This window comes from Canis lupus, chromosome 24, assembly GCF_003254725.2.
Source record: "Canis lupus dingo isolate Sandy chromosome 24, ASM325472v2, whole genome shotgun sequence".
In the NCBI taxonomy this organism is placed as follows: domain Eukaryota; kingdom Metazoa; phylum Chordata; class Mammalia; order Carnivora; family Canidae; genus Canis; species Canis lupus.
The window spans coordinates 25,097,490-25,121,797 of NC_064266.1; the positions used below are offsets into that span (position 1 = coordinate 25,097,490).

Here is a 24,308-nt window from a genome sequence, read left to right on the forward strand (position 1 = left end):
CAGCTGTGTAACCTCTCTGAGCTTCAGTTTTCTCTTCTATAAATTGGGAATACTAATCCCTGTTTACTAGGGTTAGTGTGAGTCTTAGAAGTTACATATGAATGGCCTGCCCTATGGATTTTGGACTTACCTATCCAGTCCTCACAATCATATAAGCCAATTCTTTGGAATAAAACTCTCAATATATATTTCCTTATTGTTTCTGCTTCTTTGCTTGAACCCTGACTGGTACAGCCACAAGCACAGAGCAAGGACCCCAAATAGAAGCCATTTATTAAATATTGTTAATTAAACTTGTGATGTATGCGCACATCCAGCTGATCCTTTGTGTCTGGTTTCCTGCTAGGTGCCAGGGAAACAACGGAGAATAAGACAGGCATGTTCTCTCCCTCCAGCCACGGTCTGAGGACCCTGGATGATTATGGTTGGGGGGGTGGGGGACCCACATGGTGGCCACCGTTGCTGAAGACTGCTTCTTCTCTGCCCCGCATACTGGGTTTCTGACAATCTTCTCTCGGACTGAGTGTGGTTGGAAGCTGCAACTGGGTGATACGGGGCCAGTAGTGACACTCAGGTAGAAACTGGCGGACCTGGACCTTGATTGAGCATCTTGACTGTGGCTGCCAGGCAGCCATGATCTTGACCCCGGCTTTCAGGGACCGCGACTGATGGAGACCAAAGGACCAGGGCTGGTGGATGTGTTTCTGGAGCAGGATATGGCCAGTTGGGTGAAAGTTGTTATCCACGGTTCAGGAGTTCACACGTGTAACTTTAAAAGTAGCAAAAGGCAACATTGGGGGGGGGGGGGGGGGGAGGGACTTCCAGGCGCGGACCGTTCCTCCCGAGGCCGAGAGTTCCGCCGGGCCGCTTTCCCGGTCGCCCCTTTCCGAGCCAAAGCACGAGGACTTCCGGTGCGTAGCCGCGGCGCGGGAGAGCCGGGAAGAGTCCGAGGCTGGTGAGTGCGGCCTCCGGGCCTGTTTGACCGTCTGTTTTCGTCGTCTGTGTGGCCAGCCCACGCCACCCTTTTCCCGGCTCGGGATCGTGGAGTGCCCTGAAGTGGGGCGCCTCGCCCGGACGCCCGCGCCCCGCTCTGTGGGCCGGTGGTGGGACCCCGGTGGCTCCGCAGGCCTTTTCCCCTGAGAAACCGTCACCAGAGACCCGGTCGCCAGTACTTCCTGGGGCACCCGGGGTAACCCAGCGTTTTTTCCTCACTTGAGAACTTGCGGGGCCGGAGACTCCTTGGCGGCGCCCAGTATGGTTCTGTCCGACTGTAATTTCGGGCAACATGTTTTGCCGGAACCGACCCCCTTTGTCTCATCCACAAAGCGGATATCACGTTTTTATTGAATAAATGCTCGTTAAGCATCTAGTATGTGCTAGCGCCGCAGAAAGACCCAAGTCCCACGGAGGTGACAGCCCTCTATTAAACGTATGCAAAATTGCAGCCTGGTCCCTGAAACGGAGAGGTACCAGGTGCCCGGAGAGTGCCTCCCAGGATACCTGACCTAACCCCGGGTCGGGCAGGCTTTGCTGAGGAAGTGACTGTGGAGCTAAGGTCAGAAACATGATCTGAGGACGAGGGGAGAGAAGGGTTTTCTATTCAGGGAGCCTCCTGCTTGAGGGTTTGAAAGAGGCCACTGTGGCTGGAACAGCGAGCTCCCGGGGGGGGGGGGGGGGGGGGGGTGCAAGGTAAGAAACCATCGGACGAAGTTGGGAGGGGCCAGGCAGCCTTGGCCGTGCAGGCCTTGCAGGTCGTGGTAAGAATTCTGGTTTTTCAGGAGCCAGAAGCCGTTCACATGGCATTAAGTGTGGGGGGTGACGTGCCTAGGTTGGCACTTTGAAAAGTTCATTCACTCTGGCTGTTGGATGGGGAGCAGATTGGAGGGGTGACACTTTGGGTGAGGGATAGGTGACTTGGAGTAAGGGGGTGGTGACAAGAAGCAGATGGATGTGACTTTTTGCATTCCAGGGCATTTTTCTCTGTGCCAGGCCGTGTGCCAGCTGTTGAAGATACAATGAAGAGAATTGTGGCTGGTGGGATTGAAGTAAAGGAATGTCATTATCACGGAGGGAACACACAGATCCCACAAGGGAAAATGACCAGTTGATGAACAGTTATTCTAAATGCAACAGTTCTTCCTTTAGCAAGTATTTATTAAGTGCCTTCTGAATTCAGGGTTGGGAATAAGAAGATTATGATGCAAATTATTTAGAGCAGCGGCTTTCAGGCTTTTTTGACTGCAGCCTACGGTAACAAATACATTTTATCTCATAACCAAGTATCCATACGAACCCACAAAACTTCAGAAGACAGTTATCTTTATTATTCATCATGCGCTTTTTAAAAAATTATTTTCATTAAAAAATTAATGCTGGTTGAGACACTCTAAATTGATTTCTTAACCCATTAATGAGTTTTGACTTGCAGTCTGAGGAAAAAAAAAACTGCTGATTTAGAGTGAGAGTCATTTGTTGTTTGGCGTTAAGATGATAAAATATACCCTTAACATTTTTGGAAACAGGCTGGTCTTCCTTTCCTCACTGTTTTGTTTTGCTTGCTTAACATAAAAAGAGTAAGAAAAATTAAACAGGTAGCTGGTTCTTCTGTTTGTGAAATTTGGGGGTCTTGTTTGTACCTCCGGCTGGGTTGGAAGTGCCTAGAGGCAGCAGTGACTGTCCTACTCCGTGGAGGTTTCACAGATCGTTGTTTCAGGCAGAGATCTGGCACAGCTCGGGTGTGCCAGACCCTCCACAGGGATTATTTGTTGAATTGAATAGGTAAGCGTCTTGGGACCAGAAGGTTAGATAATTGTTTGGATTAAATTAGTTCGTGTTGGAACCATCCTATAAATACCACCTAGGCAGGTCTGCCTGCCTACACATTTTATCAGTATGTCCCTGTGGATAGTTCAGAGATGGGTAAAATAAGTGTTCTTGCTCTTTCTCTTCTAAATACTGATCCTAGGCCAGCCATGCCACCTGAATCCATTCTGGGCAAGGAGTCCAGAGTTGCCATGACTTTGGGCCTTTTGGGAAATTGTTTCACTCCCTGGGCTTTAGGTTTCTTTTTTATGTGTAAAAGGAGAAGAGGTTTGTGGTTGAAAAGTTTTCCACTTCCCAGACATTTTGTAAATTTTAGATGCTGAGCACCCACTTTCCACCTTCTGTCCATGTCTGGAGACTTATGGGAAACTGGGTATATGCTGAATTTAATCATCCTTCTCAACTCCTTGGGACTCTTCAGGGATACGGTTTAGACAGAGTTATAGTGTGAGACAGCCTAGGCACAGTTGTAGTTTTGACTAGCCCACCCAGGCTTTCCCCACTTTCCTCCTCTGTTGTAAGAGAGAGATCTGAGAGCAGATTCTGAGTGGACAGTGTGAAGAACACTGACCTAGAGGACAGGGTACCCAGGTTCTAATTTGTGTGACCTTGTGTGACTTTGAGCCTGTCACTTCTCTCGATGTCTTTCCAGCTGTGCAGTGAGTGTTCTTTCTTGGTAAACCAGAACACAAAATCTTCTCTGAGTCTTATTTTCTTCATCAGTAAAATCGATACAGTATTGTGAGGATTAAGGGAGATAATTATGTCAAGGATCTGATTCAATCTGGCACATGTAGAATCCTCAGCAAATGAAGCATCTTTCCTGAAGTTCCAATTAACTCTGATTTCTTTCTTTTTCAGTTGTTTTGGAAGACAGGAGGGGTTCTCTTTTTGGTCACCAAGCACTGGTCCCATGGCTGCCATGCAGATGGATCCTGAGCTTGCCAAGCGCCTCTTCTTTGAAGGGGCCACTGTGGTCATCCTGAATATGCCCAAGGGGACAGAGTTTGGCATTGACTACAACTCCTGGGAGGTGGGACCCAAGTTTCGGGGCGTGAAGATGATCCCACCAGGCATCCACTTCCTCCACTATAGTTCTGTGGACAAGGCAAATCCCAGGGAGGTGGGGCCTCGTATGGGCTTCTTCCTTAGTCTACAGCAGCGGGGGCTGATCGTCCTGCGCTGGGATGCAGTCCGAGAAGAGGTGGACCTGTCCCCAGCCCCAGAGGCTGAGGTGGAGGCCATGAGGGCCAACCTCCAGGAGCTGGACCAGTTCCTGGGACCTTACCCATATGCCACACTCAAAAAGTGGATCTCACTCACCAACTTTATCAGTGAGGCCACAATGGAGAAGCTGCAGCCTGAGAGCCGCCAGATCTGTGCCTTCTCAGAGGTGCTTCCTGTGCTCTCCATGAAGCACACCAAGGACCGGGTGGAGCAGAATCTACCTCGCTGTGGCACTGAGTGCAAAAGCTACCAGGAGGGCCTAGCCCGGCTGCCAGAGATGAAGCCCAGAGCTGGGACAGAGATCCGCTTCTCAGAGCTGCCCACACAGATGTTCCCGGCAGGTGCCACACCAGCAGAGATAACCAGGCACAGCATGGACCTAAGCTATGCCCTGGAAACTATGCTCAGCAAGCAGTTCCCCAGCAGCCCCCAGGATGTGCTTGGTGAGGAGGATCGAGATTCTTTGGGAGTGGGCCAAGGGATGGGTGTATAGTAGAGAGTACACCTTAGGGAATCTAGTCCAGTGTTTCCTAAACTTGGCTAAGAAGCAATCATGCCCAGTCCTACTGGAGATTAATTCAAGAGATCTGGAGTGGGGCCCCAGCAGTATCTGTCTCTCTAAATAATAACCTAGCACCATAGGTGAACCTGATGCAGCCCATCCTGTGTTTGGCAACCATGATATGGCCCAGCCCCTCATTTTACAGATTGAGTTTCACAGAGGGAAAGGATATGGCTAACTATGTGGTCAAAGTGAGACCAGAGCCCAGGGCTTCCCAACCTTCCATCTGCCTCCTCAGTTTGCTCCTGATTCAAAGTGTTGGTCTCTGGCTTAGACCAGGATAGTGATTTATTTTTAAAAATTATTACTGTTTTTATTGTTACTTTTCTCTCTTATTGCAAAAATAATATATGGTCATCATAGAAATAAAACAAAAATTCATTCCCAATTCTCACCACCTAGAAATAACCATTTTTTTACATTTGGCTGTATTTAGTTTTCATCTTGTATCCATGTGCAATGCTTCATTGTGGTTTCTTCTCTGTGTATTTCTATGTGTTTCCCTTTAGTCCCCTGTTGATGGACCTTTAAGATGTCCCTATTTTCCCTGTTGTGTCATCTAATGAACATCCTTGTATGTACTTATACATACATTAAGAGTTGAAATTGTTGAATCAGAGCATGTGTGTTGCCAGCTGGGGTGAGGCGGTAGCCCGTCACTTCTGAAATGGCAATTTAGCAAAGGCTTCTTCCAACCGGATAGTTGGAGAATGATGTTTCAGTGTATATTTCTTTGATTACTAGTGACAGCAAATATTCATTACATCTTTAACAGCTATTTATATTTTTTCTTACATAAATTGTCCAGGTATTTGCGTATTTTTCTGTTGAAAGATCAGTGAGAAATTTGAATATAGGGCCCTTTATATCATTGACTCTCTGATAAAAGGGCACATTTTAATGGGTGCATCTTCATGCATTATACTGTATTATCATTTAATAAGTAACACTTGAAATTCTGACTTAAAAATAAACAGAAATCCTGTTTTCTAATTCTTAAACATTTTAGTTCTTCAAAGTAATCTGGTGAAAGGTCTGTTGCAGGGATAACTTTGTATCTTCCTGACAGCTCTTTGAAATTATTTCTGATCTCCTAACTTAATTTTATAGTAGGCCAGAAATGCATGAATTTAAGTAAATGCCCTAAATTCAGAGACTAAACTCATATTTTCACAAACTAACCAGGTAAAGCCCACGGTAGAAGCAAATCATTAACCTCTATCATACAAAGAAAATTTGACAATATCTTGAAAATGTCAAACATCCAGTATATCTGGATCAGGCAGCTAGACAAACTTAGTTCCACAAGCCTAGGAATAGAGAACTAGTTGTTCATGTCTCTGAAGGTGACAGAGATCAAACACCATGCATTTAAAGAGCACTTAGTGTTGAGTGCATCTGTTCTTCTTATGGCCCATGTATAGGTATGATACAGAAGCCCTCCTTAAATTTGAAGCCAGAGAGAATGTCTCTGATCCACAATAGTGTATCTTGGCAACCAGAGACCCAGTTGCTTTCCCAAGGACAGTGGCTTCTGGATCATTGGGTCTCTGTTTCAGACAGGCATCTGGTGGAAATGTGGGAATAATAATAAGTAATGAATGTTTCTTTGTGCCAGGCATTATTCTAAATACTTTATGTGAAATATATTGATTCATTTAATCTTATCCATGGGCCTCAAATAAGGAAATAGAGGTATAAACAGATTGAATAACTTGCCCAAGGTCATACATCTCTGAAGAGTAGAGCCGATATTTGAACTCAGGTAGTTTGGTTTCAGAGGTCATGCTATTAGCCACCAAGCTATTCATAGAGGTTAAATCACAGAGCCCTGTGGTTAAACAAATGCAAATGATTTTGGCTGGCAGGCTAAGCCTGGAACAGGTACTCAAATTTTCCTCTTCTGGGAGGCTCTTTTCTTGCCCAATAGGAATTCTGTTTTATCTTTCCATTGTTCTTATTACCAAGCATTAGATGTGTGACCTTGGGTAAGATCCTTGACCTCATCTGTAAAATGAGAAAAATACCTTTCCTGAACACCTTGTGGATTTGGGCTAAGGATTACATGGTGTAGTGCAGCATTTCCCTGGCCCTGGAACAGAGACCATCTGGATCAGAATCACCCAGGAAGCTTTTTAGAGCTACAGATACTAAGAGGCTCCATCATCTGTCCTCAGCCAGGATCTCTGTGGGTGAGGCTTGGGCAGCTTTATCTTTAACAAGCTCTCCTAGTAATTCTGATAGGCAGCCAAGTTTAGGATCCACCTGGCATAATATCCATGGACACATTTTTTAAACTTTTGAAGTGCCAGGCAAATACTAGGTATATCTCTTCTTTTGCAGTCTGATTTTATAAAACCACAGTTTAGTTTTTTGTGGCTTGAGTTTATAGCTGTTCAACAAACTTTTACTGAGCTTGTGCTCAGTGGAAAACCCCACCTAGCAGGGGGTGTTCTGCAGGAGTGTCAGGATAAAAGGCCACCACCCATTACTGAGGTCCAGTAGAATCGGTGGTCTTGTAGAGTCTGCTGGCACTGTGCTCTCTCATGATCATTCTCGTCTCTGCACCTTTCAGGTGAACTCCAGTTTGCCTTTGTGTGCTTCCTCCTGGGGAATGTGTATGAGGCATTTGAGCACTGGAAGCGACTCCTGAATCTCCTGTGCCGGTCAGAAGAAGCCATGATGAAGCACCACACCCTGTACATCAACCTCATCTCCATCCTGTACCACCAGCTTGGCGAGATCCCTGCCGACTTCTTTGTGGACATTGTCTCCCAGGATAACTTCCTCACCAGCACCTTACAGGTGAGCAGTCTTTTTTTTTTTTTTTTTTTTTATTTATTTATGATAGTCACAGAGAGAGAGAGAGAGAGAGAGAGGCAGAGACACAGGCAGAAGGGAGAAGCAGGCTCCATGCACCGGGAGCCCGACGTTGGATTCGATCCTGGGTCTCCAGGATCGCGCCCTGGGCCTCCAGGATCGCGCCCTGGGCCAAAGGCAGGCGCTAAACCGCTGCGCCACCCAGGGATCCCACAGGTGAGCAGTCTTTTGGCTGACACCCATGTGGGTCAAAATTAAGACAAGGATGTGTGAAAGCACCTTCAGGAGGGTTACTTTCACTTTTTTGTTTCAGTTTCCTGACCTCACTGTGTTTCCTGGTTCACTCTCCTCAGTTGTAAGTTTCTTGATGCCAGAGACCTTCTCTCTATACCACTGTCTCCCTGCCTTGCTCCGAGAGTGCCATGCAGTGGGGTCCTTGGCAGTTGAATAACCTCCTCCTCTATGAGTTATTCAGCTCAAAACACTTTTTTTTTTCATTATTCAGCTCAAAACACTTTTTTTTTTCTTTCTCCCTGTAACCATAAGTTGGTATAACCCAGTAGGACAGAGTGTTGAAGCTTGTTATTTCCAGGGAAACATCTGCAGCTCCTTAGATCTCATTTAAGCATTAAAGTAACTTTGATTTCCTGTTCAAACAAAACGTGCCAGTTTCTGCAGAGATTCTCTGACAGAAAAAGTGAAATTTGCTTTTAACTTGGCAATTAAATTTTCATTATGAGTGGTAATTAGGGAAGAAGCTTCAAACAACTTACAGTCTTCATCCTGTGCTATTTCCTCCCTTTGCAAATAGATTAGCTTCCTTTATGTTCTTGGGACAGCCTCTGTCACTCACATTTTGTAACTTTCTCAAGTGTCGAAAAGGCAAAAGCTGCAAGCTGTCACTTTCCATACTTTGTGTTCCATGAGCTGCTTTTTTCTCCCTGTGTGTGAGACTACTACGAGGCCTGCTCCTTCAAAGGTGGCTGTTCACTAACCTACCAGTCACACCTGGGCTGAGAGAAGGAACAAACATATCCAGTAAATGCCTGTGGAGTAGCAGGCATTATGCTTACCATGCTACTTGGGTTCCCTCATTTAATCTCCCTGGAATCCTTCAAGGCAAGGGAGGATGATTTCCTATTTACAAATGAGAACATTGGGATTCAGGAAGGTTAAGTCATTTATGTAAGGTCACACAGCTGATAAGTGGCAGAGTCAGGATTTGAACTCAGGCTTGTGTTTATGCTCCTATGTACTGAATATAATATAGATTCCCCCAGTAAAGATTCTTGATTGACATCAATGGAGACATCACCAGGGGCTTATGTCTCAGAGGTATAGAACACTTTTCTACAAACAATATACTGTTGGAAGAATCCCAGTAAGCAGGCAGCTGACTTAAAACTCTGGCAGTTGGAGACCATGGGGACCAGTTGTTTGAGCCTGGAGTGTTCCACTTCAGAAGAGTTATAAAATTGCTCTTTTATTGTTTCTTGACATAACAGAGAAATTAAATCCCTTTATCTTTCCTCTGAAGGAGGAAATCCTGCCCTCTGTCCCCCATCAAGTTCCTGGGTTACATGAGCTAGTAACAGATGAGGGATGGAGGGGGCATTAGCTTGCTAACTAGCCTCTGGCAGCAGCCCATGGAAATGATGTGCTCCCCTTGTGATGTGTGTTAATACTGTCATACAGACATAGGAGGGCCACACTGTGTCATTGGCTGTCCTGACCATTGTTAACAGAGCTGACCGACAGCTGAGCTCTGATTGTTGATGCTATTGCCAGCAGTGATTTCTGAAGCCGAGAGGGCCCAGCTGGATCGCTGAATGCCCAGGTAGGGTGTAAAGACTGACAGTTGGAAGAATTCTGTCTTTGGACTTTTCATCAAGAAAATTTGACGTCGTTATTTGGAAAAATCCAGGACACGTGCCTTTATTTTTTTATTTTTTTAAAGATTTTATTTATTCATTCATGATAGACAGAGAGAGAGAGAGAGAGAGAGGCAGAGACACAGGCAGAGGGAGAAGCAGGCTCCCTCCCGGGAGCCCGACGCAGGACTCGATCCCGGGACTCCAGGATCAGCCCTGGACCAAAGGCAGGTGCCAAACCACTGAGCCACCCAGGGATCCCCGGACACGTGCCTTTAAAAAAAATATATCAGCATATATTTTTGAGCATTCTGTCTTTATATACAACATTCTCCTGAAAGTGTTGAGGGATCCATATGTTGGTCAGGGTTCCTGCCCTCCGAGAGATTTATTCATTGATTTACCAGGGATTTGCTGACCATCTTACTAGATTCAAGGGCCTGTTGTAGGACTGGAAATATGGTTGTGAACAAGATAGAACCCTTGATTTGCAACTTATATGTTGGTAGGAAAGTAAACAAATGGATTTACCAGGTCACTCCAGACAGCATTGTTTAGAAGGTGGTCTGCCCTGATACCGTTTACCTGACACAGGCCCTGAGACCTTCTTAGCCCCAGCTAGATTGCATCTGTTTGTCAGCTCCTCTGCCCACCCCTGGCGGTCCACCTGTCTCCATGCTGCCACCTGAATTGCTCTGAAATGCAGATCTGATACTATTTTTCTGTATACTTCCTCATCACCTAGAAAGTTAAAAGCCCAAACATAGATCATAAGGCCCATTCTGATCTGGTTCCTGATCTGTCCTCCAACTTCTACCTCTCATTTTCCCCTGTCAATTCTAGTAGTAGTGTTCTCCTTACAAGTTCCCAGACATGCTATGCTATTTCAAGCCTTTTTTTTTTTTTAATTTTTATTTATTTATTATAGAGAGATTGAAAGCACAAGCAGGGGTGGGGGCAGAGAAAGAGAGCAGATCTCAAGCAGACTGCACAAAGTGCAGAGCTCTACTCAGGGCTCCATCCCACAACCCTGAGACCATGACCTGAGACAAAACCAAGAATTGGATGCTTGACCTGCTGAGCCAACCAGACACATACCACCACCACCCCTTTTAAATCATGGTAGAAATTAGCACATAACATGAGCCCTACTCTCTTAACATATTTTTAAGTGTACAGTACTGGTAACTATAAGCACAGCAGTTCTCTAGAACTTTTTCATTTGGCACGACTGAAACTTTATGCCAGTTTCATTCCTTCTTAACTGAACATGATTTTTGTTCTGCCTGGTGTGAACTTGTTCATTCTACAAGATGCCCTTAAGGTATCCCTCTCTCGGAAGCCATTCCCTCTCTCTCTCCTTTCCATACTATTAGCCTACTTTGGACTTGTCACTATTATATTACACAGTCTCTGACTGCTGAAATGTCTACATTGTCTGCCTGACTTCCCCACTAAGCCATGAACTTTTACCCAGAGCCTGTTTTGTTGTTCATCTGGTTATTTTCAACACCTAGTTGATCCTAGCACTTCTCTCACTTTGTATTATTGGGTGTTTTTAGATGACTAGAGTACATAATTTCTGTGGTAGTGTAGATAGATGCCCCTAATATGACAGGTGTAAACGCTGCAGTCTGATCAAAGGACATTATAAGCACCAAAAAGGAATTGGTTAATTCAGACTAGGGTTGCAATTTGAGAAGATAGAGGATCATGAGTGACTGTGAAGGAGGCGTTTAAGCATGTGCTAGAACGATGACAGATTTCAACAGGCACAATGTAGAAAAGGATATTACAAAAAAAAATTTTTTTTTTTTTAATGGAGAGTTAACGTTGGTACCATCTTGGCAGTGAGAATCCAGTCCCCCCACCCCACACGGAGGCACTCACTCAGGGTGTGTGTGAGTGAATGAATCAGCCCATAAAAGCCTTCCTCAGCCAGCCGCCTGCTCTGCCCCCAGGTAGTCAAGTAAGTGGAACTGGCTTTCTTACTTAGGAGCTTAAATGGCTACTACCCATGGAGAGGGACTGGTGTTTGTATGTGTAAGCACTTAAAGGCTGCCACATTAGCTAGTATAAAATTAGCCACGTAATGGCCTCTGCCATTAGAGGCCCTTTTGAATAGATGTCACTGATTTTTATAAATCCCATGGATTTAGCTTGAATAAAAATTATTTGTTTTACAAAAATAGATACAGTTTTTTCTTTTATTAAAAGCAACTTGAGTCACCATAATTTGTTTAAAACCAATGAAAGGATAATCTGAATTTAATAGTATGTTAGAAAGTGAGTTCTGTACAAAATAAGGATTCTCGTTGCTGATTGCATAGCATTTAGGCCTATAGTCACGTAACCTATTTTTTAAAATACTTTTAGTCACAATAGGCCATCTGTGCTTTCCAGCTTCATTTCTTGCCAATATTCTAAATGCCAATGTCCCATCTTTACCTCTTGATGGAAGAGTTTTTATCATAACACCTGCCATAATCAGTTTTACCTACCTACTCACACATTTTCTGCCATCAGCTATCATCTTTGCACAGTTATCGTGTACCTTATCTCATTTAGCCCTCACTATAGTGCTTAGAGTTACGTATAAAATCTCACTTTACAGTGAGGAAACAGGATCAGAGAGGTCACATGATTTTGCCCAAGATCACCAGAACTAGTGGATGGCAAGGTTGAGTTGATTCTGAAGTCTGTGGTGGGCTCCCATTTATTATTCCCAGATGAAACATCCCAAATTCTTTAAGTTGACCTCAGAAGACATGATTCCTGCTGCTTGTTACTCTCCTGGTAATCATTGTGAAATTATAGTTTTGTTTAACACCACTTTCTTCTGCAAGTGGAAATAGAATGTTCTACCTCTGGCTAGTTTCATTCTAAGTTGTATAATCATTTGGGAATTGAAAAAATTAGGAAATTTCATCTTTTTTGTCCAAAAAATAGGATGAGATAGTGACTCAGCTACCTACCTTGATATTTTGAATTTCTCAAGGTGACCTGGCTGAACTCAATTTATTTAACTTGGGTTTAAAAGAAGGCTTTCACGTTTCTGATTAAAGTAATTTACAATCTTAGAGTATACAGACTTAATGATAGAAATATTAATACTTTTTTCTATATTTAAAGAAAAATACCCAAGGAGTATGCTTTTAGTTGTAGGGTTTTGTCTTGTTTTTTAATTTATTTATTTGACAGAAACACAAGCAGGGAGAGTAGCCGGGAGAGGGAGAAGCAGGCTTCCTGCTAAGCAAGGAGCCTGATGCAGGGCTCCATCCCAGGACCCTGGGATCATGACCTGAGTCGAAGGCAGATACTTAACCACCTGAGACACCCAGGCGCCCCATATGCTTTTAGTTTTAGAGAAATACAATTGTTTATGAAATGTTGATGTCTTCTTTCAAAAGTATTTTTAAAATATCCATCTTCTGATATTAAGATGATTGATTTCTCAGTGATGTTAAGAAGTGTTTACTTGATTTCACTTTAATAAGTAAAATAAATAGATCATTACCAAATTTTCTGAAGAAGCCATAAAATTAATCTAAAAACAAGAGAATTGGGGCATGTGGGTGGCTCAGTGGTTGAGCATCTGCCTTTGGCTCAGGTCATGATCCCCAGGTCCTGGGATCGAGTCCCACATTGGGCTCCCCACAGGGAGCCTGATTCTCCCTCTGCCTATGTCTATGCCTTTCTTTCTGTGTCTCTCATGAATAAATAAATAAAATCTTAACAACAACAACAAAAAGAATCAAAGTGAATTACTGCTTGAAAACTAGGTAATGTCTATATATCTCCTTTTCTGAATTATGGGTTTTTAAAATGTCAAGTTTGTGGACTGTAGGGACAAAAATAGATCATTGGATGCCAGAGGCTTGAGTAAGGGGAGCTTTTGACCACTAAGCAGCAGCACAAGGGAATTTCTTGGAGTGATGAGACTGTTCAGCATCCTGATTGTGATGGTATGTGGGCCTCAGAGTCATAAAACTGAATACCAAAAGAAAACTAATATCTGTCTTAATTATATCATATAATGTTTGCATGGGTGTTCACATTTGTCCAGACGAATCAAGCACATAAAATGGGTGAGTTTAGTTGTATGTAAGTTATACCTCAATAAAGTTGCTTTTTTAATAAAAGTCAACCTGGACTATGCTGTGGGTCCTGGAGGCCCACAGAGGGGACAGTTCCAGAAGCACCTAGTCTCCAAGCCCCCTGGCTCTCCACAGGACAGTGCTGAAAATATGATGAATATATTAAATCTGTGTTGAGACAAAAAGAAGGTCTTGGTAGGGACAAAGGGTTTAGATTTCCCTACTTGGACCTGCTCTCGCTTAACATTTATTACTTGCTCAGCCTTTATCACCATTCTCATCTGTACAGTGGGAATAGTAATTTCCTGTCCTCTTACCTCCCAGGTTTATAGTACCCAGACTTGTAGTAAAGATTAAATCGACAAGTTCTTTAAAAAAGGACAAAGCACTTTTTAAATTAGAAGCCCTATTTTTCAGACAGAAGGTTTCTGTTATACCTGCTCTGGTTGATTTTACTCCCAGGCATTGTTTGAGGGGGTGGGAAGGATGAGTGATGAGTATGAGCCCAGCCTGTTTAGACCTGTTACTGCTGGCCATTGCCAAATGCAGGGCAGTCCCTGCATCTCATTCATATCTGTTCAGTGAGCTTCCTGTGGGGCCTAACTCTATGCCAGGCTCTGGGCGATATGCTATGTGGGACATGTTGATAAAAAAAGGACTCATTCTCTACTCTTGAGGAGCACAGATCACTGTCATACAAGCACAGTGTAAGAAATGCCGTGAGGGAAGTTCAGGCCCAGTGCTAGGGGACCAAAGGCTGAAACTTTTCAGCCTGGGCTTTTGTAAGAGGCTTGTCTTAAGGAAGTGGCTTGTGAGCTGGTGGTATGCAAGGAGCCACCTCCTCTCCAGGATGAGACCTTTCTTTTGTTCAGCACCATCACATAATTACTGAGGAATTATTTGGTCCCAAGGACTTGTGCAAAAGTGAACCAAAAATGGATTTTCATAGAGTTTATGGTCTTCTTCATTCTTTTGCTCATTAAACACCTAATGGGTCCTTTATGCCAGACTCTGTACCAGGAGTACAATATACAGTAGGAGAAAGAGTCACTGGTTTGGAGTTACTCCTTGTCTCTTGGGAGAGCTCAACAGTAAATGGACTGTTACCTAACTGAGATTGAGGCTATGTTTGTGGTAACCTTGGGCGCTGGAGGAGCATAAAAGAACACCTGTTCCATCCTTGGTCTGGGAAAACATCCTAAAGGAGCTGATGTCTCAGCTGAACATGAATCACTAGTAGAAATTAGTAGGTGAAGAAGGTGAAAGCATGGATAAAAGGGTGTTTCAGCTGAACATGAATCACTAGTAGAAATTAGTAGGTGAAGAAGGTGAAAGCATGGATAGAAGGGTGTTCTAAGCAGAGGAAAAAGCATGTGTGTAGAGGCACAGGGAGACCATAGAGCTTGTTTGGCAGCTGCTCATCATGGCTGGAGAGGCAGGGCTCTGTAGAGAGGGATACAATTTACTGTGTAAGGAGGGGAACAGGAAGAGGCTTTTACAGATTCAGCCAGCAGGCTCCCCAGGACCTTGGGACAGACTCTGGGGTATGCAAGGCCTCTGAAACTAATGCTGTTTGAAACAAGGTTTCTCTGCTTCTGGTATGGGGCCCCTCCCTAGAGTTCAGCTGGGCTCCACATTCACACTCCAGGGCAAGCTCCATTAGCTGCGTACAGACATGCAGCCGGCTTCCCTGCTGCCCTCTTGCCACTGAGCTCACACAACCCCTCTAATTAGTTATTGATCTGCTGTTTTGTTGTGGCTGTGCTTCCCGCTCCTGTATTTAGTCAATTCCCAAGTTGATGAAACCAAATTCTGTAACCCCCACTTCTGCTTGTGTACACACACAACCCCCAATCACTTATGTCCGTGCTACCATCCCAACAAAATGACTCCAAACAAAGACCACTGAAATGAGCTTCACTCCTGCTAACAGGCAGTGGAGAAGCAAGTACCCCTGGAATCAGCTGTAGAGTACACCTGTTAACTTTGTCAGGTGAGGGCCCCTAGAGCCCAGATTCCTTCCATGGTGATCTGCAGGCAAGCTACAGCAGGAGACTGATTTGGAACAAAGTTTCCCCCACCCTGTGCCTTGTGTCTGTGGGGTGGTCTGGGGGAAACTACTACTTCCTTTCCTTCTAGTTTTCATCTAGTCATTTAACTCCTCTTTGCCTACATTTCCATAAAATAGGTATTCTGGGGTGTCTCCCCAGAGCATTGTGAGGATCTGTGGGGATACTCTGAAACTTTTTTGAATTTGAAAACAGTAAAACAGTATGAGAAGGAATAATGAGTTTGCTCATTGGTGATTGGGATCCAGGAAAATCTGGAATGGAGTGTCAGATGTAGAGAAAATTAGCCTCTGCCCCCTGCCCATGTTTATGTCAGATGAAACTGAATTAAAAAGAACATCAAAACAAGGGATTAATATCCAGAATACATAAAGAACTACAATAACAACAACAAACCTGACTAAAAATGGGCAAAAGACTTAGACATTTCTCCAGAGAAGACATAGAAATGGCCAGTGCATCTACATGAAAAGATGTTCAGCATCACTTATCATTAGGGAAATGCAGATCAAAACCACAATGAGATAGCACTTCACACCCATTAGGATGGCTATTATTAAAAAATAATAATAATAACAAAAACCAGATCTTGCCCTTGTTTGTTGCTGAAAGGTGGTTTCCAGGGGCTGGGGGGAGGGGGAAATGTGAAGTTAGTGTGGGTACAAAGAGAAAGTATCAGTTGGGAAGGATAGACAAATTCTGAAGATGGATGATCTTCAGATCATCAGTAATCATTACGCAGTAATGGCTGCGTAGCAGTGTGAATTTATTTAACACCACTGAATTGTACCTTTAAAAATGGTTAAAATGGTAGGTTTTGTGTTATGTACATGTTACCACAATTTTATTTTTTTTTTAGAGAGAGTGAGGGAGGGACAGAGGGAGAGGGAAAGAGAATCCTAAGCAGGCTCCGTGCCCAACACGGAGCCTGACGCAGAGCTGATCTCACAACCCGAGATTGCAACCTGAGCTAAAATCAAGAGTTGGACGTTTAACCGCCGCTCAGGTGCCCGTTACCACAATTTTAAAAGAACATCAAAGACAACTTTCAAAGGGAATAGAAACCTCTGACTGGTAAGCCTGTGGCCCATGTAGATTAGAGCAGCAGTTCAGCCCCGTTGGCCTAGGGCCTGGGACTTGATGGGATGCAGAGCTTATAAGCCCTCCAAAACTATTTTGGTACCAGCTGGTGTAGTTATTGCCCAGGTGCCCAGGAGAGCTCCCCAGGGGACTGGGCCAGGGTGATGGCCCCATTGGCCTTACTCTCAATGGGGCATCTCTGCCTAAGAGTAATTTTCCATTCTAGTCCTGCCCCAGCCACTCAGCTGGGTTTGGACCTTCTTTCTTGGTTTGGGGGGAGCACAGCAGGTGTCTTGGGCCTGTGCCAGCAGCAGCTGATCCACCCGCCCCAGAGAGCTGAACACCATGAGGAAATTTCCACAGCTTTCTTGGCCCCCTCTGTGTTCTCAGGAGTGACTTATCCTCTGTTCTCTGTAGGTTTTCTTTTCCTCCGCCTGCAGCGTTGCCGTGGATGCCACCCTGAGGCAGAAAGCTGAAAAGTTCCAAGCTCACCTGACCAAGAAGTTTCGGTGGGACTTTGAGGCAGAGCCAGAGGACTGCGCCCCAGTGGTGGTGGAGCTCCCTGAAGGTGTACAGACTGGCTAACTGGGAATACTGCCAGCCAGGGGAGGCCCCTTCCCACACGGCTACAGTCCTGGCTTCTCCATTCATGCCTTCCTTCTGGGACCTGCAGGGCAGTGGCCCTACCAGGTTCTGCAAAGATGGAGCCAGAATTCCCTCTTTCACCAATAAATAAGTTTCTTCAGTGCCAGAGAGGCAATATGCCTCCCAGAGGCACATTCATCAGTTCCCATCAGCCTGGCCATGAGGCTGATCTGACCAAATTCCACATGGGCTCTTAGAGAAGCTCTCGGGAGAGACCTGCCTCAGCAGCTCCCTGCTTCCTTCCCAGGGAAATAAATGTGAGTCAGTAGCCCTAGAGAATTGATTGCTTGCTTATTCCATAGGATGGTTAGAAAACAAGAAACCCTGGACTACACGGGGTTGGTGTATTGGTTGATGACTTAAAAGTTAAACAGGGTGCTAGGGAGATGGACTAGAATTTCTGCCTGTCCCTTGTTAAATGGGAACACATCACAGAAAACATGGCGGATATGTGACCACTCAGGAGCTCCAGCCTGGGGAGAGGGGACCCAGAAGACCGTTGGGTTGAGTCTGACAAGTGGTCAGCTTTTGCTTTCTCTGTCTAAGTCCCTTCCTCCTGACCAGAGTGGATAGTTGTCCAAGAGTTGTGGCTCCTGACCTCAGGGGCCTGCTGATGCCATGTCCCTCCATCTGTTCCATTCTGAAGTCTCAGACCCAGAAGTGGGACTGGGCACCCCTTCTATATGGCCCCATTCCTCACCAGAGCCACCGTGACTGGAGATTCAACAGCAAAGAGAGAGGTTCTTACTCTAGATAGGTTTCTTTGGCCCCATTGAAGTTCTGTGTCTTTATTCAGAGCTCAAGAGATGACCTGGCCAACCTAGATCTTCCCAGTCCTGCTGTAGAGCTGTCAGCCACAGAAGTAATGATGCTTCCCTTCCCTTGCAGTCCCGAGGGTGTGCCCATCACACACAGGTCCTGCCACCCTGACCACAAACTGTTGTACTAAGATCAGAGTCACTGTACCATTCTTTTCCAGGGCCACAGCTAACACCAGTTTTCTGAATGAGAATCCATGCTGGTTAAGACTTTCGGTTCTACTTGTTTCCTTGGAGATATTTTTCCAAGAGCATAATGTACATTAAAGTCTTTGAATTGAGACTAAATCCCTTTGTGTGAGCCTCTTGCAGTTTATTTGCCCACTCCTCAGCTGCCAGGCCACTGTCCACAGACCCACTTCTCCCTGCTGAGCGCCAGGAGACCCTGCCCAACATCTTTGGTCTCGAGGCAAGCAGCCAGCGTTGCCTGCTGCTACCAGTGGAGCCTCCGGGATAGGCATACCTGAAGGAGGGACTGAGGCCCCGTAGCCCTATAATAACCAGAAGTTAGGCCTTGTGTGAATGTACTGTTCTCTTCCTCTCGAAGCCCACTCATCACAACTACCTGGGGAGCTTATCACAGGTGCATATTCCAAAGGAATGAGTTCCTGGTCCATGCTATGACATGGATGAACCCCTGAAAACATAGTGCTGAGTGGATGGAGCCAGATACAGACCCTGTGTTATGTGAGTGCATTCCTGTGGGTTGTCCAGAATGGACAAATCCAGAAAGGGAAATTAGTGGTTGCCAGAGACTGGGAGAGTGGGGGATGGGGTCGACTGCCAATGGCTACGGGCTTGCTTTCTGAGGTGATGAGATCATACAACCTTATGAATATACTAAAAACCACTGAAAGTGTGCACTTAAAATGGTGAATTTTATGCTATATTAAATTATATCTCAATAATAATGTTTTAAAGTGTATTCCCAAGTCCCACCCCACGGGGATTCAGAGGCAATGAATCTGAATATGGCCTGGGTCCTGAGACATACTCAGTTTTGAGTAACTACCCAGAAGTGACAGCACTGCGATTTAGTGCCGAGATCTCCACTGGGACAGAATTTGTCTCCCATTCGCATTGTTAGGACAGCACCTAGTAGTGGGGTCATATGACTTCTTTTTCAAACTGTTGGTCTTCTGTCTATATAATGTAGACCTGCTATCCCCAACATCCACACAAACAAGAGTGAAGAAAAAGTAACTACTATTTACTAAGTGCTCTGTTCTGTTACTTCTCTTAATCCTCACAAAAATACGAGGTAAGTGCTATTCTTCTTACCATTTTACTGATAAGAAAATGGGCCCGGAGAACTTCAGTCATTCTGCCCGGGTCCCACAGCTAGAAAGGATTGAGGACAAGAGTCAAGCCCAAGCCCCCATGGTACCCACTGCATTCACCGCTGTGACGCACTCTCTCCCTGCCCTTGCATGACCCCAACAGCCTTCCCCCCTCCCTGCTTCCCAGATGGAGCCTGGGTCCTGTCACCAGACAGCTGTGTGACTTAACATAAGCCACTTCCAGTCTTCAGGCCTCAGTTTACTACATATAAGAGAGTTTGCTTGGATTTGGGTTTCTGATGTATATATTCTTCATGCTGCCTCGTGTATTTAAAAGTGGACCATTGTATGATTTTAAATGTTTTCAAAAGGGAAACTACATTTGCACTGGACATGACTGGGCTGACGAAAAACCAATAGGTCTCTTGTTTGGGGCTGGAGTGACATCGACACTGTCTTCTGCATATCCCAGCTGGCAGTCCTCTATGTGTCTTTGATGAATAAAAAATGTGAAAACAAATTAATTATTACTACTTGGAGTATTTCTGGAAGGCAGAACCCTTGCACATGGAGAACCAGTGGCCTTGCTGACCTATAAGCTCCTTCCAGTTCTAACACATCTAAAAGGGAAGCTATTGGCAGGACCTGGCCTGATTTCCAAATCCCCTCAAATGCAGGCCTCCTGAGGTCTGGCTCTTATTTGCAAGGCTGCTTTATCCTATTAACAGAATCAGCAGAGGTAGCAACTCTCCAACCACTCCCACTGTCCCCACGACAACCCTTGCTGATCTGAGCCCATCCGTCTAATTTCTCACCGCTTGAGCAGCAGAGGAGTTCCCCGCAGCGACTGCCTCTCACCATCGATAATTAGTTTCCCAACGTCATCCCCTTGTAAATATTATTTAATATTGCCAGGGCGCTGTGACATGTTGGTTTCTTCAACTACTCAGACTCTGGCTCGACCAAAATGCCGTCCCCTGCTGCAATGGGGGCTGGAGATGCATGGTGAATGCCTAGGCTTAGCACTGAGTCTCAGCTCTGTCACATCTGCTGGGTCTGACAGAACAGAGTAGACAGGCAGACCGGAGTAGGGAAGCTCACCTGAGCTACCTGCTGACACTGGGGGCAGTGTGGATCTGTTCTCCCATCCCCCACTGACCAGGGCACTTCTTTGCCTCAGAGCTCTATACATCTGGCCCAGGCAGGCTTTGTTTTCACAAGAATATTCTACCTTGAGTATCCCTGTCTCCATGCTGGTGCTGGCTCATTCTCCCCCAACCCCGGGCCCCTGCCCTGGACTGGCCTCCCTACTGAGATGGGGGAGTGAGAGCCAGAAATAGTGTCAGCTGTTCCCTGCTGGTGGGGGGAGCAGGTGTGTCCCCAACCTGCTGGCCTTCTTGTTCTGTGTCCTCAATCTGGTGCTTACCAGGATAAACTCATTAGGTTTCTCTGGAGAACAGGGATCCTGGGGGTTGGTGGTTAAAATGTTTGGTGGGAGAGAGGTAGGAGAAGTAGGGGGCTTCTTAGTCCAATGTCAGATGGCCTGCATGAAACTCCACAGATCTTTCTTTCTTGGATCTTTATCTTCTTCCCTCCCCAGATTTCTCCATTTTTCCTGCGTCCCCTCCAGACTTGTTACCTGGCTCAAGTCTGGATTCAACACTTCTAAAGGGATGCTGACAGATGGGTGACATTTTGGGGAGAGGGAGTTGTCACATGAGAAGCAGTTGGAGAAAAATGTGGAGCCCTCCCCCAAAGGCAGAGAGGCTGAGAGAACTGTCTTGAAGGAGGAGGTCTCTGTGCCCTTCAAAGTATGGAGTTGGGACCCATGGGAGAAGTTACAGGGAGTCAGCAGTGGGCTCTGTTCCTTCTTCATCCAAACAGTACTTTCTAAGTGCTGCCCCGGTGAGCTTACGCTCATTGGGGGGGAGGGGCAAACAACAGGCATAAAAAGTAGGTTACAGAGATTGTTGTAAGAAATGCTCTAGAAAAAACTAGAGCAGGATAAGGCACATTGATAGTCCAGGCAGGGTAAGAGATGTCACGATTTAAATGGAGTGATACTTGAGCACAGATTTGAAGGTGAGCAAGGAGCCATGCGGACATCTGGGGAAGAGGGTTTCCAGGCAGAATGAACAGGGAATGCAAAGGTCCTGGGGCAGAAGCACACCTGCTGTGTTACAGGAACACGGGGGAGGAGGGGGCGGTCAGTATGGTGAGGGTGCAGCTATCAAAGGAGGGAATGGTCGGAGAGGAAATGGCAGCTACAGGGGATCACACTGTCCAGGGATTAGGGGCTGTTGTAAGAACCTTGCATTTCATTCAGTGAGATGGGGGCCCATTAGAGGGTTTTAAACAGAGAGTGACGTGGTCTGAATTTTAACAGGATCACAAGCTGTCACATTGGACACAGACTGCAGGGGGATGGGTGGAAGCCGGGAGACCCTAAGGAGGCTAGAGCAGTAATCCAGGTGCCAGAGGGCACTGATTCGGGTAAGGTGTGCATGCTGGGCTGCATTCACGACTCAGATGAAGGATGCACCCGAGGCCTTTCAAGGGCTCTGCTGGCCAGATAATCTCTCACTTCTGGGAAGTCTCAGAATCTAGGCAGAAGACCACCTCGGATCCCCATCCCCACACAAGTCCCCACTCTCCTGTCCCTTGGGTCTCTGTCAGTGCTTCCTGTTCCCATATGTCAGAGGCACATCTGGGCAGGTGGGGCAAGGATGAAGGACTGGGGAGGGCTGCCACAGGAATTCCAGGCCTGGGAGTGGGGGTGCTCTGTGGGACAGCCCTAAATCAGGGGGCGTGGCAGGCTTGGCTCCACCCCCAGGCGCGGGAGCTCTTGCTGTCAGGGGCCAGTGGTTAGGGTCCCGCCTTGCAACTCACAGATTGCCGAGCACGTGTGAAGGCCCCGCGGGTCCAAATCTGTCCTGGTCTTGCAAGAATCATTCTGGCACCCGCTTCCATCACAGCAGTTTCATGGCCTTCACGACGATTGATATGACCCAGCACGTAGTGGGGACCTCCTCCTGGCTGCTGGGCACTGTGTTGGGTCAGAGGCGGAGCACCAGGTCTTCAAGGAAGGCCTTATTCCTCATCCTACAGAACAGAGGAGAGAGGCGAGGCTCAAAGGGGTGCGGCACATCGGAGCCAGAATCCAGCCCGCCTGTATGAGTGAGGCACTGCCCTGCGGCGTCGAAGCACTCCTTAATAAGGACGCTTACGTAATCTGTGATAATCTGTGATAATTACCCGTGGATCCCAGGCTGCCAACCTGACAACTTCAGTGGCAGCCCATGGATCCCAGGCTGCCAACCTGACAACTTCAGTGGCAGCCCCCCTCCCCCCGCCCCTGGGTTCGTGAGAGCTTCCCAGTGTTTCCACCCAGACCCTCTGTGTCCAATATCTGGCTGGCCTAGGGACACCCTGGACCTGGGTGTGGGGGGTGGGGGGCAACAGCCGGTCCTGAAGGAGGCTGCCTCTGCCCCTAATGGACCACCAGAGCCACTGAGGGGCCACTTAGTCCGGGGTGCACGGGAGCCGAGGCCCCTTGCACTCTGTCCCACGAGAGTTGCTGTTGAGTCTACCAAAGGCATTTATTTGCTTTAGAGAAGGATGCTGCCAGATATGGGGGCTCTTGAGGGGCTGATTTCCTGCCCAGACATCCACTAGGCAGGTCTTGGCCTCTGTTCTTCCCTCTGTGGATCAAGAAACTTTTATCTGGGGTCTAGCAGCCCAAAGGTAGAAGACAGGATGTGGGAGTTTGGGGGACGGGGGGGCTTCTTCATGGCACATTTTGAATGCAGAAGCCCACATCACTATTCATTTCCCTTTTGGAAATTGTTTATGTCCTCCGCTCATGTTCTGTTGGACCTTCTTTTTTTAAAAAAATGCATTTACTTTATCATAATATATGTTAATATTAGAAATATTTTCCCCAATCTGCCTTTTAATATGTTGAACTGTATGCTTTGCCATTTTACATGCCAAATATGTCAAGCTTGTTCTTTTTGATTTGATTTTCCCCACTGCTTTAATGCTTAAAAGTCTATTCCTCTATCAAGATGCAATAGATAAATAGATATTAGCCTATATTTTGTTCTAGTTTTTCTCAGTGTTTTTTTGGGTTTTTTTTGTCATAATCAAAACCAGGTTTCCCCAGCCCCACTTAATCCATCCCCATTTGGACCTTTCATTCCTCACACCTACTCTAGATTTTTCCCTCGGCTTTGAAGTCCTAACGCCCCGCCTTGCACCTCCACCCTTTCCTCAGCCAGCAAGGGCTTCTCTTGAGCCTTCCTGACCCCTCACAGCACTCACAGTCGCAGCCACGTGCACGGCTGGCACTTGCTCTCCCAGTCCGGTGATGTTGGAGTCGTTTCTCGTGGCTTCTCAGGGCCAGAATCATCTATTCATGATTCTATGGCGCCTTGCTCCAAGCATAGGGCTAGGTGTGTAAATGCTTTATTGATTGGAAGATCACTGCTCCCTCTCTGAGAAGGCTCTGTCCCTGCAGTAAAGGCCACTAGAATGGTCAGTGGTTGCTGTTTTGTACACTGCACGACTCATTTCTGTTCACCTCTCTTCTAATATCAAGCTTCCTTTGTTCCTTTACACCATATCATCCTTAATAAGAGCACCAATCACAGTAACTCAGCCCTCCTTCCATCCCCAGGGATAGACACACAACTTCAGTGACTCCACTTGGCATCTTCCCTGGGATGCTTCTTCTAGGTGCAGAAGGGTGCCTCCTGTTTTTGGAGTTCTGGTGGTAGGGGGACTCTCAGTTGGACCTAATAGGGCTCATTATACCCATGAAAGGAAAAAAAAAAAAGCTCTCACACCAGAAATGGGGATGGAGCCAACACAGGAGGAGGCTAAGCTGAGAGACGAGAGTGAGAAAGCCAAAAACATCACCAGAGCACCTGGATCAAGCCCTGCCTGCAGCCCACAATCCACAGGCTTCCTCCTTTATGAGTTAATGCAATACCTTTTTATTGACTAATTTTATTT

The 24,308-nt window shown here is 46.1% G+C and overlaps 1 protein-coding gene across 6 annotated transcripts; it reads left to right on the top strand.

Moving 5' to 3' along the window:
- Positions 1-815: 815 nt before the first annotated feature.
- AAR2 (AAR2 splicing factor) lies at positions 816-18,300 on the top strand. 6 transcript variants are annotated; one of them, XM_025469943.3, is made up of 5 exons: positions 893-955; positions 1,970-2,148; positions 3,685-4,493; positions 7,188-7,417; positions 16,967-18,300. In XM_025469943.3, the coding sequence occupies exons 2-5, from the start codon at positions 2,054-2,056 to the stop codon at positions 17,132-17,134; spliced, it is 1,302 nt and encodes a 433-aa protein (XP_025325728.1). In that variant the 5' UTR covers positions 893-955; positions 1,970-2,053; the 3' UTR covers positions 17,135-18,300. The 6 variants fall into 6 exon arrangements, with proteins under 6 accessions (XP_025325731.1, XP_025325728.1, XP_025325732.1 ...); XM_025469947.3 differs by lacking the exon at positions 893-955 and adding an exon at positions 979-1,555 and having other exon boundaries at positions 1,970-2,250; XM_025469944.3 differs by lacking the exon at positions 893-955 and adding an exon at positions 979-1,555.
- The last annotated feature ends 6,008 nt before the right edge of the window (positions 18,301-24,308 follow it).

Coding starts and splice junctions, on each gene's coding strand:
- AAR2 (XM_025469943.3), top strand. CDS start 2,054: ATGTCATTATCACGGAGGGAACACACAGATCCCACAAGGGAAAATGAC. Junction 2,149..3,684: donor AACAGTTCTTCCTTTAGCAA/GTATTTATTAAG, acceptor TTTCTTTTTCAG/TTGTTTTGGAAGACAGGAGG. Junction 4,494..7,187: donor CAGCCCCCAGGATGTGCTTG/GTGAGGAGGATC, acceptor TGCACCTTTCAG/GTGAACTCCAGTTTGCCTTT.